The sequence below is a fragment of the Rutidosis leptorrhynchoides genome, chromosome 2 (assembly GCF_046630445.1).
Source record: "Rutidosis leptorrhynchoides isolate AG116_Rl617_1_P2 chromosome 2, CSIRO_AGI_Rlap_v1, whole genome shotgun sequence".
In the NCBI taxonomy this organism is placed as follows: domain Eukaryota; kingdom Viridiplantae; phylum Streptophyta; class Magnoliopsida; order Asterales; family Asteraceae; genus Rutidosis; species Rutidosis leptorrhynchoides.
In genome coordinates this window covers 93,780,855-93,797,146 of record NC_092334.1, presented here as the reverse complement: position 1 = coordinate 93,797,146, position 16,292 = coordinate 93,780,855, and the positions used below count along the sequence as shown (strand labels likewise).

At 33.8% G+C, this 16,292-nt stretch overlaps 1 protein-coding gene across 2 annotated transcripts; it reads left to right on the top strand.

The window, feature by feature from the left end:
* Window positions 1-8,775: 8,775 nt before the first annotated feature.
* LOC139891171 (uncharacterized) lies at window positions 8,776-12,048 on the top strand. 2 transcript variants are annotated; one of them, XM_071874119.1, is made up of 9 exons: window positions 8,776-9,001; window positions 9,349-9,405; window positions 9,720-9,772; window positions 9,918-9,969; window positions 10,228-10,293; window positions 10,400-10,459; window positions 10,828-10,870; window positions 10,970-11,026; window positions 11,613-12,048. In XM_071874119.1, exons 1-9 carry the CDS (start codon window positions 8,890-8,892, stop codon window positions 11,677-11,679), a joined length of 567 nt encoding a protein of 188 aa, XP_071730220.1. In that variant the 5' UTR covers window positions 8,776-8,889; the 3' UTR covers window positions 11,680-12,048. The 2 variants fall into 2 exon arrangements, with proteins under 2 accessions (XP_071730220.1, XP_071730221.1); XM_071874120.1 differs by having other exon boundaries at window positions 8,837-9,005.
* The last annotated feature ends 4,244 nt before the right edge of the window (window positions 12,049-16,292 follow it).

Here is a 16,292-nt window from a genome sequence, read left to right as displayed (position 1 = left end):
AATATTAATTGCAGATTCAAAAGCAATTTCAATTAACGTTAATCATAATTCAGTTGATCATATCTTTTAATTCGTTCATCGAAATCATACGATATCTAAAAGAAAAGTTATTGATTTTTCGCCAGCTTTCCAAAAACATGCATATCATATACCTTTTATTAGTAATATATGTATTTAATTCGTGATTCATCATAAACTATTTAACAACAAAATTTAGCATACTAGTATGCATAAACATATATACTCGAGCACTAGACATGTATACACTATTAATGTATAAAAGATAAGATATGAATGCTCACGTATCAATATTGTGATTCAATATTGCAGAAAAGTACGTAGATGCAACGGAGATGATAAATACTAGGTTAGACTTGCGAATAATACCCATGAACATTACTCATAATCTCCATAGCTATAACCCATAGTTTCCTTAGCTTAAACCTGTTTGAAAACTTGTTTTGAAAGTGACATGCTCATGACCTCGTCGTAGTATTTTATGTATAATAATACTAATAATAATACTCCTAACTATAAGATTAATAATAATATTAATCTTAATTATAATAATAATAATAATAATAATAATAATAATAATAATAATAATAATAATAATTTTAATATATATGTATATAGAGCAGAGAGATATGAAATTGTGTAAAAGAACTCGAGCAGAAACTGACCTTTTATAGGTAAATTTTTTGAATCTGATGCCCATGCGATCGCATGGGTTTTATGCCTATTTCTCATGCGATCGCATGACCCCAAAATCCAGCTCACAATTTTTTGTTGTTTTGTTTGTCGACATATTTTTATAATATATATATAATTTATATTAATTAATTATATATTATATTATATTCACATGCATAGTTGACTTTTAATTTTTGGTCCGATGACTCGTACGTTTACGCTCGACTAATGTCTCAGTTTCGGTTTCTCGAATGCATTTTCGTATGCTTAGAAAACTTGTACTTTACGTTTCGTGATTCGTACCTTTTTCAAAATATAATCTTAAATTATCAATAAACTATATTACTCAAAGTATAACTTATACATTTTAGTAATTTGGTCATTTGCTTCTATAAATCAGTGACTCGTTGTTTATCAAAATATATTATTTTAAATCAGGACGTTTTTTTTACTAAGTTAATATTATATTTTTGTAATATATATATATATATATATATATATATATATATATATATATATATATATATATATATATACGCGTATATTTTCCATTCCAATTATAATGGTTCGTGAATCGTCAGGGATTGGTCAAGGTTAAATGAATGTATGAATACAGTTTACACTTCTTGAGATTCAACTTAACAAACTTTGTTTATCGTGTCGAAATAATATAAAGATAAAGTTTAAATTTGGTCAAAAATTTTCGTGTTGTCACATATGGTCTTTGACCATCGACAGATGGTGACTGGAAATCGACCGATAGTCATGACCATCGACCTGTGACGACCCGGAAATTTCTGATCAAATTTAAACTTAATCTTTATATGATTTCGACACGATAAACAAAGTCCGTTATGTTGCGTCTCAAAATTTTTAAACCATTTTCGTATATTCATTTAACCTTCGACCATTCCTGACGATTCACGAACAACTATTTGTAATATATATATATATATATATATATATATATATATATATATATATATATATATATATATATATATATATATATATAATAATTTGAAATATTATTTGAATTAATAAATGATTAAATTGTTAGAAATAAATATATAAATATAAAAGAAATATGTATATAAATATTACTTGTAAATAGATAAAATTATATTAAATCTAATTGTTTAAAAATATATAATATATTTATTTTAGTAGTTAAACTTGCTATTTAAAACTGTTTATATATAGAAAGAGAATATATTAAAAATAAATGATTTCGAGCTTAATTAGTAAACGTCAGTAACACTCTGTTGACATTTCACTAGTGTTCATATAGATCTAATACGAGTTTAAGAAGTTTTAAAATAAAAGTTAGTCTGTAAATTGATTACGGAGATTATAGGTTTGACAGAAATATTTTTACCTTTTTAGTTTAAATTTTAGTACTCCGTACATATTATTTGGTACAGAAAATAAATAATTACCGAGCCTTTTTGATCAGGTTTCAAACAGTAAATGACTGAAATAATTAAATGAACTTAAATTAAAAATTGGGGATTTTTAGGAAGACTTTTAGATATTAATTGTTTAGCAATAAACCACGATATAACATTCCGTGAAAAACTGTCGGTAGGATGAAGCAAATATATATGGCTGCTTAACTGTTTCCCTGCTTCCTTTCACATGTGAATTTGGTTATTATTATTTTAATTATTATTATATTATATATTATATACTCCTAAATTATATATATATATATATATATATATATATATATATATATATATATATATATATATACTTATATGCACATACGAGTAGAGAAAACATATCTATATCTCTATTTCTGTTTGTGAACTCAACCATAACACCTCTATCACCACTCCCATCCGCCACCTTCTACCACCACCTGCCGCCACCACACGACACTGGAGAACCACCATCACAACCTTCCTCTATCTTTTCTCTCTTACCTCCATCTTTCTTGTTGTTCTTCTTCGAGAAACCACCTGCATCTAAAACCGTACTCCACATCCAACAACCACCATGGCAGCCTCATTTGTGCTACTGTTAGCCACCGTGAAAACCACTTACACCACCATTAAAACCCATCTAAACCACCAAGTCATTGTTGTTACTCGTTGATCACAAACCCATTGAAACCAACTTGAACTGCCTACGGTTACTGTTTCTTGCTACAATAACCGAACCATCACCACAATTTCTTGCCTACGGTTACTTATTATTATTATTATTATTATTATTATTATTATTATTATTATTATTATTATTATTATTATTATTATTATTATTATTATTATTATTAAGATTATCATTATCATTATCAATGCTATTATTATTAAAACCTATTATCATTACTAACAATTTATTTAAAGTTATCATTAAAACAAAAAGTATTATGATTATTAGTAATATCAATATCATTATTATTAAAAGTATTATGAATATGAAAATAAAAGTTTTAAAAATATTATTATTAAGATTTTAAGTATATATTAACTATATTAACAAATTATTTTAGAAATATTCATATATAAGAATTTAGGTATTTTTAATATAACATTAAATAGATATACATATATATTAATATAACTATAAAAATATTAACCATTTTGAATGTATACACAAATTAAAAATATATGTTATTATTATAAAAATGGTGTAACTAATAAATTTATATATATATATATATATATATATATATATATATATATATATATATATATATATATATATATATATATATTCATTCGATTACGATTATATGTATTAATGAATATACAAATAATATAGGTTCGTGAATCCGAGGCCAACCCTACACTTGTTCAATGTTGTCATGTGTATTTTTACTACAAAATACAGTATTGTGAGTTCATTTGATTCCCTTTTACTCTTTATATTTTTGGGACTGAGAATACATGCGCGGTTTTTACAACTGTTTTATTAAATGCCTTTGAAATCTATATTTTTTGACTGAGAATACATGAGATGCTTTTATAAATGTTTGACGAGATAGACACAAGCAAAACATTCCTCTAATGAATTATTATACAGACAGAAATTCTGTTGATTATTATTGAATTAGTTGGACGTTATAATTGCCACTAATTGATGTGAATATTTCCCCTTGATTATTATAGCTTGGTAACCTAAGAATTAGGAAATGAGTATGGCCCCTAATTCACGCGAATCCTAAAGGTAGCTACCAGGTTTAACACCCCCACCCAGAATGTTCACTAGATGGAAGAGCTAGTGGGCGTGGTGTTTAGTACTTCGAGGTTTATATATTTATTACAGACTGAAAGTTCTGTTTATTTTGAGGATATTATTGATGCGCATTAAATGTTAAGGTCGGTTACCAAGCCAAGCAAAGAAAGCAAAGTGAATGTTATATATCGAGAGAATGATTTTTATACACAGGTTATGTGTATGATATTTTGTACACGAGATATGTGATGATTTCGTACACGAGATATGTGTACTGTATTTAAAGGAAATTGCATGTACATTACAGGTGAGTGTAGGATTCGGGCCCATTTGTACCATGCACATTTAAATCTTGTGGTCTATCAAAATGATGAATTTTATTGTTTATGATAAACCTATGAACTCACAAACCTTTTGGTTGACACTTTTAAAACATGTTTATTCTCAGGTATTAAAGAAATCTTCCGCTGTGCATTTGCTCATTTTAGAAATACTACTTGGAGTCATTCATGACATATTTCAAAAGACGTTGCATTCGAGTCATTGAGTTCAACAAGATTATTATTAAGTCATTTATAGTTGGATATATTATGAAATGATATGCATGCCTGTCAACTTTCGTTGAAATGAAAGTTTGTCTTTTAAAAACGAATGCAATGTTTGTAAAATGTATCATATAGAGGTCAAATACCTCGCAATGAAATCAATTATTATGTAATGTTTATAATCGATATGAACGGGGCATTTCACGACCGATGGTGGAAGTCCTTCGGATAGTGAAATTACATTAGAATATCGGTCGGTGGAAGAGACCATCGGCCGATGGTGTGGCGACGGTCGGCCGATTGTCTTGGTCAGTCGACCGATGGACTTAGGCAGTGGAAATTTTATTAAGTGTTGATGTCTAGCCGTTATGCTGTCCGCGTGACTTATGATAATCATGATGTAAATTCTGAAAATGCATAAGTGTTAGGTGTACTTTTAGTGACACTTTTGTTACTGGTTTGCTGTATTGTGCTGTCTTGTGCTAACAGACAGAAACTAACTTGATTTGCCTTATGTTCAGGTAATAAGGATAAGGAAGAAGCCCAGTGATAGATTATCTGAGCTAGTTGCTGGTATTCGGTGAATGGGATTATCACTTGGTGTAGTATAGAGTAGCAAGTTACGCTACTATGTTTATATTGTTGTTAGTTGCCATGCTTAGTAGTTATGTGGTACAGTTGATTGCAGTTATGGTTGCCATGCTTTTAGTAGTATTAGTTATCTGTAGTATTAGTAGTAGTTGACTTGTTGTATGTGCACTAGTTGTTATAGTTGTTGTTGTTGTTGTTGGAACCTTGATCTGTTAGGTTCATCTCAGAGAGGTCAACCTAGTTGTGGTTGGGTCCAGTTGGCTACTGTTTGTTGAGTATATGCTGAACGACGTATCACCTGCGTGTGAATGACTATACTGGGGATTCAGTAGTAAGGACTATCAGTAGACTCTAGCCTGATCAGCTAATGGTCGTGTGCCCGTACAAGCCGCCGATCCTCTAGTTGGAGCATAGTTGCCAGTTGCTAGTTGGAGCATAGTTGCCAGTTGCCAGTTGCTAGTTGGAGCGTAGTTGCCTGTTGTTGTTTGTTGTATGTGGTTGACTATAGTTGTTACTGTAGGAGTACAAGTTGGTACTGTATGCTAGACCTTTTGATAGTTCCATTCACTTAGCCTCGTGCTAACCCCTCACCTCATCTCTTGCAGGTTCTGGATCTTAGTGATGGTAGGGACGAGAGTCGGGCTGACGATATGTTTGGCAAGACGAACTCTGATGTCTTAACTTTTGTAATTACGTAACTAGTCATTTAACGTAACACATGTGGTTTGTAATTAAGTAATTAACTAGATGATTTGTAATAATTTGTTATTAACTAAGGGTATTTATGTAAAATAAGTCTTCCGATGTGATCTAAAAAAAAATAGGGTGTTACAGTTTGCTTGATGCCTGACACACAAACATTAAGCAAACAAAATATCTGGACGACTAGCAGTTAGGTACATGAGTGAACCAATCATACTACGATTGAGTGTTTTATCCACTGGTTTTCCATTTAAACCAGGATGAATCTTAGTATGACATTCCATAGGTGTTGCACTGGTTTGAATATTCAACATATCAAACTTAGATAACATATCGGTTATGTACTTCGTTTGATGTATAAAAATACCATTGGACATTTGACGTACTTGTAAACCTAATAAAAACTTAAGTTGACCCATCAGACTCATTTTAAAATCTTTAACCATTAACTCAGAAAAGTTATCGCGGTACTTCTTTTTGGTTGATCTAAAAATGATGTCATCAACATAAATTTAGATAAGAATTATGTGTTGGTTTTGCTTTTGATAAACAGAGTGGTGTCGATTGCTCCTTTGGAGAAACCATTTTTGAGCAAGAATTGTGATAACATATCATACCACGCTCTGGGCTTGTTTCAATCCGTAAAGGGCTTTGTCAAGTATGTAAACATATTCATGATGAATTTTACTTACAAAACCTTTAGACATCCTCTTTGAGATTACCGTAAAGAAAAGCGGTTTTGACATCCATTTGAAAGACGACAAAGTCTTTGTGAGCAGCATATTTGAGAAATATTCGAATAGCCTCAATGCGAGCAAGTGGATCAAACATTTCGTTACCGTCCCGTTGACAATATCCTTTAGCTACAAGGCGTGCTTTGTTTCGAACAATGACTCCAGTTTCGTCCTTCTTGTTTTTGAAAATCCATTTCGTGCCAATGGGTATAACATATGCAGGGTTGGGAACCAGTCACCATACCTTTAATTGTTCAAATTGATTGATTTCTTCTTCCATTACAATTACCCAATCTGGATCTTTTAAAGCTTTGACGACTTTGGTTGGTTCTACCATGCTTAGATTTCTTGAAAATACACAATAATTGGCAGTTGCTCTTCGAGTAGTAATCGGTACATTCAAGTGACCAGGTACTTGTGAAATTGGATGAATATTGGCTCATTTATTTCTATGAGGAAGTGGATCATGATGTTCGTTGTCTAATGAATGATCCACATAAGAAGATGTTGGTTGGTTTGACTTTGGAGAATCGAGCATTCACAACTTCGGTGAATAGAGCAACCATTTTGAGAAAATCAGAATCATCATCATCAGCTTCAGATATGTCATATTCTAGAGGCTCGACCTCTTCGACAACCGGTTGTCAATCGAGTGAATGTCGGTATTCTCGATGTCTTGATTCTGAATGATATTCATGGCATGCCTTTCCCAGTCTGGAGCCATGTTATACAATAACATGATGTTTATCTCAAGTTTATCCTTAAGAAGCTTGTTCTTTCGTAACTAGTTTAAAATATTACAAAATCTCTTGTAAGCTGATTTGAGAAGTTCTCCATCTTCCTGCTTGAAACATTCATAGCTTTTCAGTGATGTTGTCATCCATGATTTAGAATAGTCTTAGATCCGTGCATTTGCCGATTTAGTTCTTCCCAAATGTCTTTGCCTGACTCATAACTGTCAATATCTTCGAAAATCTCGTCGGTCAAACATTGGATCAGATTAAATCTCAACTTCTGATCCCAAATGATTCGATTCGTTCGTTGAGTAGTCAATTGATCGTATCCAAGTTCAATACTTGTTCCGGCTTGATATTACTTTTTAGCCAATCCGTTGTTTAATGAATCCATCATTTGTTTTCCGTACTCATGACTTTCGAAGAAATTCAAAAACCTCGATCTCCACGTGATAAAACCTCCCCGGAAAAGAATTGGCGGTCTTGTGTCTGTTTCAAGGGCTAACGAGTTTCTAGTTGATATTGTTAAAACTTGTTTTTCTTTTTCTGTTAGAAAATGAAACTAAAATACACTAACAATTTGTTAAGGTAAACAAACTTAACATAATACATGAACAAAAATATTAACAAATATTGGGCCAAACAAAGTAGAAAAAATTAAATCACGAGCCTCACTAAGTGATTGATTTTTTAATACTTGGGCATAGATGTTCTTAATGGGATTATACAAATTTGCAAGTCAATCACAAATGAGTTTTGGTAACTAGATTTGGGATAGATTAATGGGCTTGAAGTGATACGGGCTTGGCCTTTGAATTGTATTGGGCCTACACAAATTGTACATAAAAATTTTTTCTTTTGGCTGAGAATCGAACTCTCGACATGTTGTGTCACTAACACTCTAGCAACCATTGAATCATTAATGAAATGCTGAATAATCTCCTTTTAGTATTTATTTATCTCAGGTTTCTGTTTCACCTTCTTCCTTAAATTTATACACAAAATGAGATTCCAGTTCACAAACCCATCAATCTTCACAAATCATTTTAGAAACTAGAATCCTTTCAACAACTGAAGAAAACAAATCGATGAACCTTTATTGTGAATCACCCTTTCAATCATCAATCATTCTTTATTTTCAGCAATTCACCTTTTGTTTTACCGATGACCCCGATACTTTAATTTTTTTTTTATAAAATGTACTTTTCAAAGTTTATAGGATACCACTCAATTTAATTATAGGATCCCATATATTTTTTACATTTAGGATTTTTTGGAGGTAAACAAACACTAAAGTACCTTTAAAATATAATTAGCTTTGAAAATTTATTTTAGGACCCCACTGAATTTTCATTCTGATCCACCACCGAGTCGCGGGCACATGCAAAAAAAATTAACCCATTGACAGGTAGACAGTGCCTAACGGGTAAAAGATTTTTTTGACAGGCAGACAACGGATATAAATGACCTGTGCCCGCTCGTCGCCCGCCGGTGCCATAATATGTCTAACAGGGGCCTTCTATGAATGTTTCTTAATTCAAGGGGTTGTTTTTTACTTTTTGCAACAATTTACCCTCGGCCTAAAAACACAACGAAACCCTTACCCTTTTCCGAACCAAAACATAGAAAATCGTTATTCAATCAAGTGTTCATATAATTCGATTCACAGCGTAGAGTGAAAGATCAGTGTTGACTATTGACATCGAAATGTCAAAATTATGGTCAAGGTTTTCTGTAATGTTTAGAAATCGAACCTTCATCGGAGCCGATAAATCTGGAAATCAATATTATGTTCGTACTGAACAGATCGACGGTATCAGTAAGTGCGTTATTTTTCCTTTTTCTTAATCCAATTACTTCTTCGATTCCTCTGTATATACATCTTATTATCCAATTTTTTTCTGTATTATTTGAATTAATTGTATTAGTTCGCGATAATGATATGTTATTAAATTGTAATTTCATTATGCTGTGAATTTACAACATATAGCACATCTAGATCAACATACGTTTTCCATTATTAATGATATCAGCAGTTTGTACTTTATACTGATGGTTTTGAAACTGGTGTGTCTATTGTAAGCATTGCAGATTATATTATGTAGCTATAGTTAGGTTGAAACATCGAAATGCGCCTTACATAACAATATCATGTTAATGTAACAGTGAAGGAGAAACGATGGGTAGAATTTAAAGGTGAAGTTGATTCGACCTCGATTCCAGGTAATATTCAACAATAGAAACAACTTATTTACTTATTTTCAAGCATTAGATTATCACGTGTGTGTAAAAACTAAAAACGAAGACTGTAATTGAAATTTGACTGCTGAATGGGATAATTGTACGTTATGTTGTGCTACAACGATATATATGTAACTATTCTTTACCACATATACACACCATACCACTATATCAGTTAAGGTCTAAGCGTATTACGTTTTTAAAAGCTTTTTGCTTGCAAAAGTATGATATACGTGGATGTTCAGGATTTTTGATTTATTTGACATTGTTAAATGATGTTATGAATCTTTTTGTAGTGGAATGGATATGTTGGCTGAATGGGCAGCGAAAGATTGCTCCGACACCAGAGGTGAATCCCAACCCGTAATCGCATTAGCCACATGAATCTTTTTGGGAGATTACATACAACATTGATCGTCTTTATCTTTTGTGAAGGGCATACCGTGTTGGCTTTGTACATAACATTAAATGGATTGATCATTCTGTTTTTATAGGAGATGGCTATGCTGGAGGCAAGGCGTCAACGTGTTAAAGAAAATGTTGCTCGTAAGTGTCATTAGCATTCCTTTTGTGTTTTGCTGGTCTCATAAAAACCATTACATACATGGTATTTTTTTGGAGACTGTAAATTGTCTGTAATTAAATATGAACTCAAGTAGGCAGTTCACACAAGGCATGAATTGCTTGCTCACTTTCTTTTTTCAAGGTTTTATGTGTATCAAGGCTTGTAATTTAAGTTTCTGTTATGCACTTTTCTTGATAATTCGAAAGCCCTAATCAATATTTTTTTTTTAATTGATCCAGTTCTCAAGAAAGAAGAGGAAGAAAGGAAAGCGAGGGAAGGCAGTAGTCGTAAAATATCAACCATGGGTTAGATACACATTTGTTTTTACCTCTTGTACTGTGTATTTTTTACTTTAGCAGAAAACATATGAATCTAAAACCTGTGTGTTTCATTCCTTTTATGTATGTACAGGTAAAGGTGATGGCCCAGACTTAAAAAGTTTCATTCAGCAACTCCCAGTTACCTCAGAAGGTAAAATTTTGGTCCATATTTATGTATACATTTCCAACGTAATATTTTGGACCATATTTAAATACATAAAACCTTCCAAGTCAATTAATTCAAGAAGTTTTATTTGACTATATGATTTTTATAATCATCTTTGACGCTACTAATTTTGATTAAAAAAAAAACTCATTCAAATTACTCTAAAAAACTGTTACCCTACCCACTTGCCACTCCCATCTTTAACCTCTAACCACATTTGATAAGATTTATGCTAGCAAATACACAAAAACTAGTAAATTAGTGATTTGATTGTACAAACTATAGTTGGTGATCATGTGCCCAAACATTCTACTACGATTATTTTAATTTATTTATGAACATTTCTCTAATAGCTGATAAATCTGGGGAAGCATCTGAAGCAACAAGCAGCAAGCTGTAAGCCAACTAATCTGTTAATCAGTATATGATTTACTTTAGCTCGACAGTTTATCGACTTTATTTTAATGCTAAATCAATCCAATTTACTAATCCCAGGAGTACAAAGAAACAAGAGGAGAAAGTGGTTCCCGATCAAGCCAAACAAGAGTCAGAGTAAGTGCACCATTCATACCATCCTTCACATACATTTGTAAACTAGAATGTCATTCAGATTCGTAGAACTACATTGGGCTAATTAGTAGTGGAAATATTGAACTATATACTTATCACTTACAACAGTTGCACATTTGTTTAGTTTTAAATGGGTTTAAACAAACCATCCCAATGTAGCCTAGTGGTTGGGCCCCTGACATCCTTGCAAGAGGTCTTAGGTTCGAATCTTGGGGTGGCCAGGGAAGGGTTGGAAACAACCTCGCTGATGGGCTGCGTACAACAGAGTATGGGGTCGGATTACTCGCCCTTCCGGGGTAACCCGAACAGGGAAAACCTTACAACTTTTAAATGGGTTTAAACAGTTAAACGGGTCAACACATGTTGGAGTCTCATACTATAATTTTTATGCAAAAACCTCTTATATAATCATGTTTGCGCTTCAACCCACTACGAGTGTGCGACCCTTCCATTTTGATGCGTACTAAAATATATGCGATTTTGGTTTGCTTTCATATATTCATATCTGCATGATCAACCCATCTCATCTTTGGTTTCAATCGAGTACTTACTATATATTCATTTACAGGTCAACAACAGAGCCAACAGGATCTGGTGCCTCGTTTAGACCAGGAACATGGCAACCTCCTACATGATTACCATTACTTGTTTTAGATTTTGCGACTCTTATGCTCAAATGCTCAATTAACGAATGATTATTGCTATTGCACGCTCGAGGCTGGCTTTTGACCATGTTGTTTGTATAACTCGAACTCGTAGCTTTTGATTTACCTACATTTCGTTGATTTACCTACATCATGACCCAAAATGTTGTTGGGGTAGGGCACATTGGCATATGGATCAATAGAGTATCGGTATATTATGATGTGTACTTTTTGGAGTTGTTGGAAAACGATTCGGGTGTTGGTTGTTTAATCATGCAAGTATGTGATTTTGGTGGGTCACATAACTACTGTAATATTTATTTGTTTTGTAAAATTTTATTTAATGAAATAAAATCCAACTCGGGCATTGGATACCTCGGCAACTTAGCACGATTATAGACTAATTGGTGTTAGTACAGTACAACAAATACAAACAACATTTCATCGAACTTTATTTTTTAGTTTGTTAAAACAAGAAAATTACAGAGAGAAATATTAACCAAAACCCTTTCTAAACCCCTTCTAAATTATCTTTAACACAAATGAAATTAACATTGCGTTTAAAGAATATAACATGAAGCAAACGGCCAAGGTTTTTCTATTTAAGTTGCTAAGAAATACTCGTAACAAGTAACTTTATCTTTAAAAATATACATGGTTTAGCTGGGCTACATCGTTGCTATTTTTTTTTTTTTTTTTTTTTTTAAAGGCAATAAGAAATTTTATTAAAACAACAGAAAAAATACATCATGAGGCATGTGAGGGCATGCCTAAGTAGAAACAGAACTTAATAGAACATGGAAGGAATTACAAAATGATAGAAAGGGGCTTGCATTCATCCATGATCTTCATGCACTTTCGGATTTAAAAGCCACTCATTCCAGTCTAGCGATTTATTCGCCGACCGTCTTGATATCCATTCGAAAGTCTTAATTTGGATTTCGTTTAGAGCCATTGGACCGTTACCCTTCTTCCTTTGAAACGTAATTTGATTCCTATTTCTCCATATATAATAGCCACATGTGCATTCGATAGCCTGCCATAAACTTGATTTTGAGGATGATTGAGAATTAGACCTTCGACCTTCAAACATCTCTTCTAGATTCTAATAGGGCACATTTTGTTTGAATTGATAAAACAATGAGAAAAGTATTGATCGTTTTATTGATTGCTTTGAATTGATAAAACTAGAATTGGTGCTTTTATCATTTACAATGGATCCTATATACACAAAGGAGACCAACGGCTATATGCCTACAAGAATGGAAAGAAATTTTCTATCTTTGGAAGGCTGGCTGTATTGATCCATACGTTGCTGTATCCTTGCTGTCATTTGAGGGAAATGATGATAATTTTCTGATCCCCAAAGTTTACAATATTTACACTAATCTTGATTTCTAACACTCCCCCGCAAGTTGAATAGTGGGGTTCCTAATATTCAACTTGGAGAGTATATCTTTGAAGAGTCTCCCATTAACTGACTTGGTTAAAATATCGGCTAGTTGGTCTTCGGATCGAACTGATGGTAGAGATATTATTTCGGCTTCGAGCTTTTCTTTGATGAAGTGTCGGTCAATCTCTATATGTTTGGTTCGATCGTGTTGAACTGGATTTTCGGAGATAGCTATTGCAGCTTCATTATCACACATAATCTTGATAGGAGCCTTAGGAGGAAACCCGATTTCTGTTAAGAGTTTCCTAATCCATAAAGCTTCAGTTACACCTCTAGCAATCCCCCTAAATTCGGCCTCGGCACTTGATAGGGCTACAACCTTTTGTTTCTTGCTTTTCCATGTGACCAACTTACCTCCGACGAGAGAAAAATACCCGGATGTTGATTTTCTATCTCCTTTCTCTCCCCCGTACCCGGCATCTATGTATATTTGTGCTTCTAGGTGATTGTTTTTGCTGAATAAAACCCCATCTCATGCGGTTCCCTTTAGATATTTGATTATCCGCCATACAGCTTTCATATGATGATGTTGGGGTTGATGCATGAATTGACTAACGACCCCAACAGCATGAGCAATGTCTGGGCGAGTATGGGCAAGATAGATGAGTTTTCCCACGATCCTTTGGTATTGACCTCGATCAGCTAAGCTAGCCTTTTCTTCCATATAAAGTCTTTGATTTGAAATCATCGGAGTGTCAGCTGGTTTGCAATCGATCATACCTGTTTCAGCAAGAAGGTCGAGTATGTATTTCTTTTGACAAATAAAGATCCCCTGACGGGATCTCAAGACTTCAATCCCTAAGAAGTATTTAAGACCGCCCAAATCTTTCATTTCGAATTCTTTAAACAAATTTGCTTTTAACTTTGAAATTTCTTTTTGATCGTTCCCCGTAATAATCATGTCATCAACATAGATTATGAGACACGTGATAAGATTATTTCTTCGTTTCAAGAAAAGTGTATGATCCGAATTACTTTGTTTGAAATCGTATTTTTTCATTGCTATGGTAAACCGCCCAAACCAAGCCCTAGGAGATTGTTTTAAGCCATAAAGAGATTTTTTAAGATGACAAACTTCCCTTTCTTTAAAGGTAGACGTGAATCCGGGAGGTCCTTCCATGTACACCTCTTCCTTGAGTTCTCCATGTAGGAAGGCATTTTTTACGTCGAATTGATGAAGTGGTCAATCTTTGTTTGCTGCGACTGAGAAGAGGATTCTGATCGTATCAATCTTGGCTACTGGTGAGAAGGTTTCTGAGTAGTCAACCCCATATATCTGAGTATATCATTTTGCAACGAGTCGAGCTTTATATCTTTCAATGGTTCCATCGGCTTTATGTTTGATTGTGAACACCCATCGACATCTAACTGGTTTCTTTGATTCTGGAAGCATGCATTTTTCCCATGTGTTGTTAGCAATAAGAGCTTTCATTTCGTCTTCCATTGCCTTTTTCCAGTTGGGTGATTTTAGGGCTTCCTCAACAGTGTTTGGAATTTTTTCAGAGTATATCACGGAAGTGAATTGTTTTGCTTCATGTGATAGATTACCTTTGGCAATGTTCGCCATTGGATATCTTGACTTTGGATTTTCTCTTTCGGGAGAATACCTTTTTGGTGGAATTCCCTGGTTAATTCTTGGAGGGAGAACATATTGTTCATGTGGAGGTTCGGGTTCAGGTTCAGTTAGTTGATCGGGTTGACTTTGTTGGTTAGGTTGTTCCTCAGTCTGACCTGTTTCCTATACTGATGAATCCACCTCATTTTCAAGGTTAGTAATAATAGGTTCAAAGGATTCAGAACCGACCTCAGTCGTATTGGGAAGATCACTGTCGGAAGTACTGGTAGGAGGGTTACTATGAGTCACTTCTTCAGATGACGGCAAATCTAGCCAACTCGCAGAGTCACCTGATTCTGACTCCCCCTGACTTGTGTGTTGGGTATAGTAGTACTCAGTCTTCAAGAAGTCGCAATTCATAGATGTGAACATATGTCTCCTTTTTGGACTGTAACACCTATACCCCTTTTGATTAATCCCGTAGCCGACAAAGACACATTTTTCAGCACAAGGGTCGAGTTTAGTTCTTTCCCCTTTGGGAATATGAACAAAGACCGTGCATCCAAATATTCTAGGTTTTAGAGTAAGGTTTGACGGGGGTTTGTAAAATTTAGCAAGAGTTTCAAGGGAATTCTTATACTCTAAGGCTTTGGTTGGAAGTCTGTTAATAAGGTAAGTGGCAGTAGCAAGAGCTTCGGGCCAAAACGACCTCGGAACATTTGACTCTATCATCAAAGCTCGAGTAATTTCAAGAAGGATCCGATTTTTCCTTTCGGAAACACCGTTTTGTTGGGGAGTATGAGGGCACGAAGTTTGGTGAATAACCCCTCTTGTTTCGCAAAAAAGTTTCATTTGAGTGTTGACAAATTCTCCGCCATTGTCAGATCTTAGAATTTGTATTTTAGTTTTAAATTGTGTTTCAATCATGGAATAAAAGGTTTTGAATTTTTCAAATACTTCGGATTTGTTAGTTAAAAAATATGTCCATATCATCCTCGTGCAATCATCAATAAAGAGTACAAAATATCGAAGGCTATGCCCCCCATTTACCCTTGCGGGTCCCCATACATCAGAATGAACCAAGGTAAAAGGGTGATCAGATTTAGAATCACTAGTTTCAAACGAGTTTTGATGGCTTTTAGCCAAAATACAAGTTTCACATTCAATAACTTTATTTGAAAAAAGATTCGGAAATAAAATCTTTAAATAACCACCAGACGGATGTCCTAGACGTCTATGCCACAACCAAGCTTGTCTATTAAGAGTCCCATGAGCTAGCATGATTGTACCATCTTGAGTGACTTCATCCACATAGTATAACCCATCTCGTTCAGTACCACGACCAATGATCTTCCCGGTCCTGATGTCCTGCAAGATACAGAACGTTGGGTGTAATAATACGGTGCAATTAAGTTCTTTGGTCACGTGGCTAACGGATAAGAGTTTATGTGACAGTGCGGGGACGTAAAGGCAATTTTTTAATTTTAACGTTGGTGATATTTCAATAGCCCCTCCTCCCTTAACTTGAACACTTCCTCCATTAGCCGTTTTAATTTGAGTTATATTTGGTTTTGACTCCGAATAAAAATCAGTTTA

Excerpts from the sequence above, each read along its gene's own strand:
- LOC139891171 (XM_071874119.1), top strand. The coding sequence starts at position 8,890 with ATGTCAAAATTATGGTCAAGGTTTTCTGTAATGTTTAGAAATCGAACC. Across the intron at positions 9,970-10,227 it reads TGTTAAAGAAAATGTTGCTC|TTCTCAAGAAAGAAGAGGAA; the intron begins GTAAGTGTCATT and ends TAATTGATCCAG. Across the intron at positions 10,871-10,969 it reads GAAGCAACAAGCAGCAAGCT|GAGTACAAAGAAACAAGAGG; the intron begins GTAAGCCAACTA and ends TACTAATCCCAG.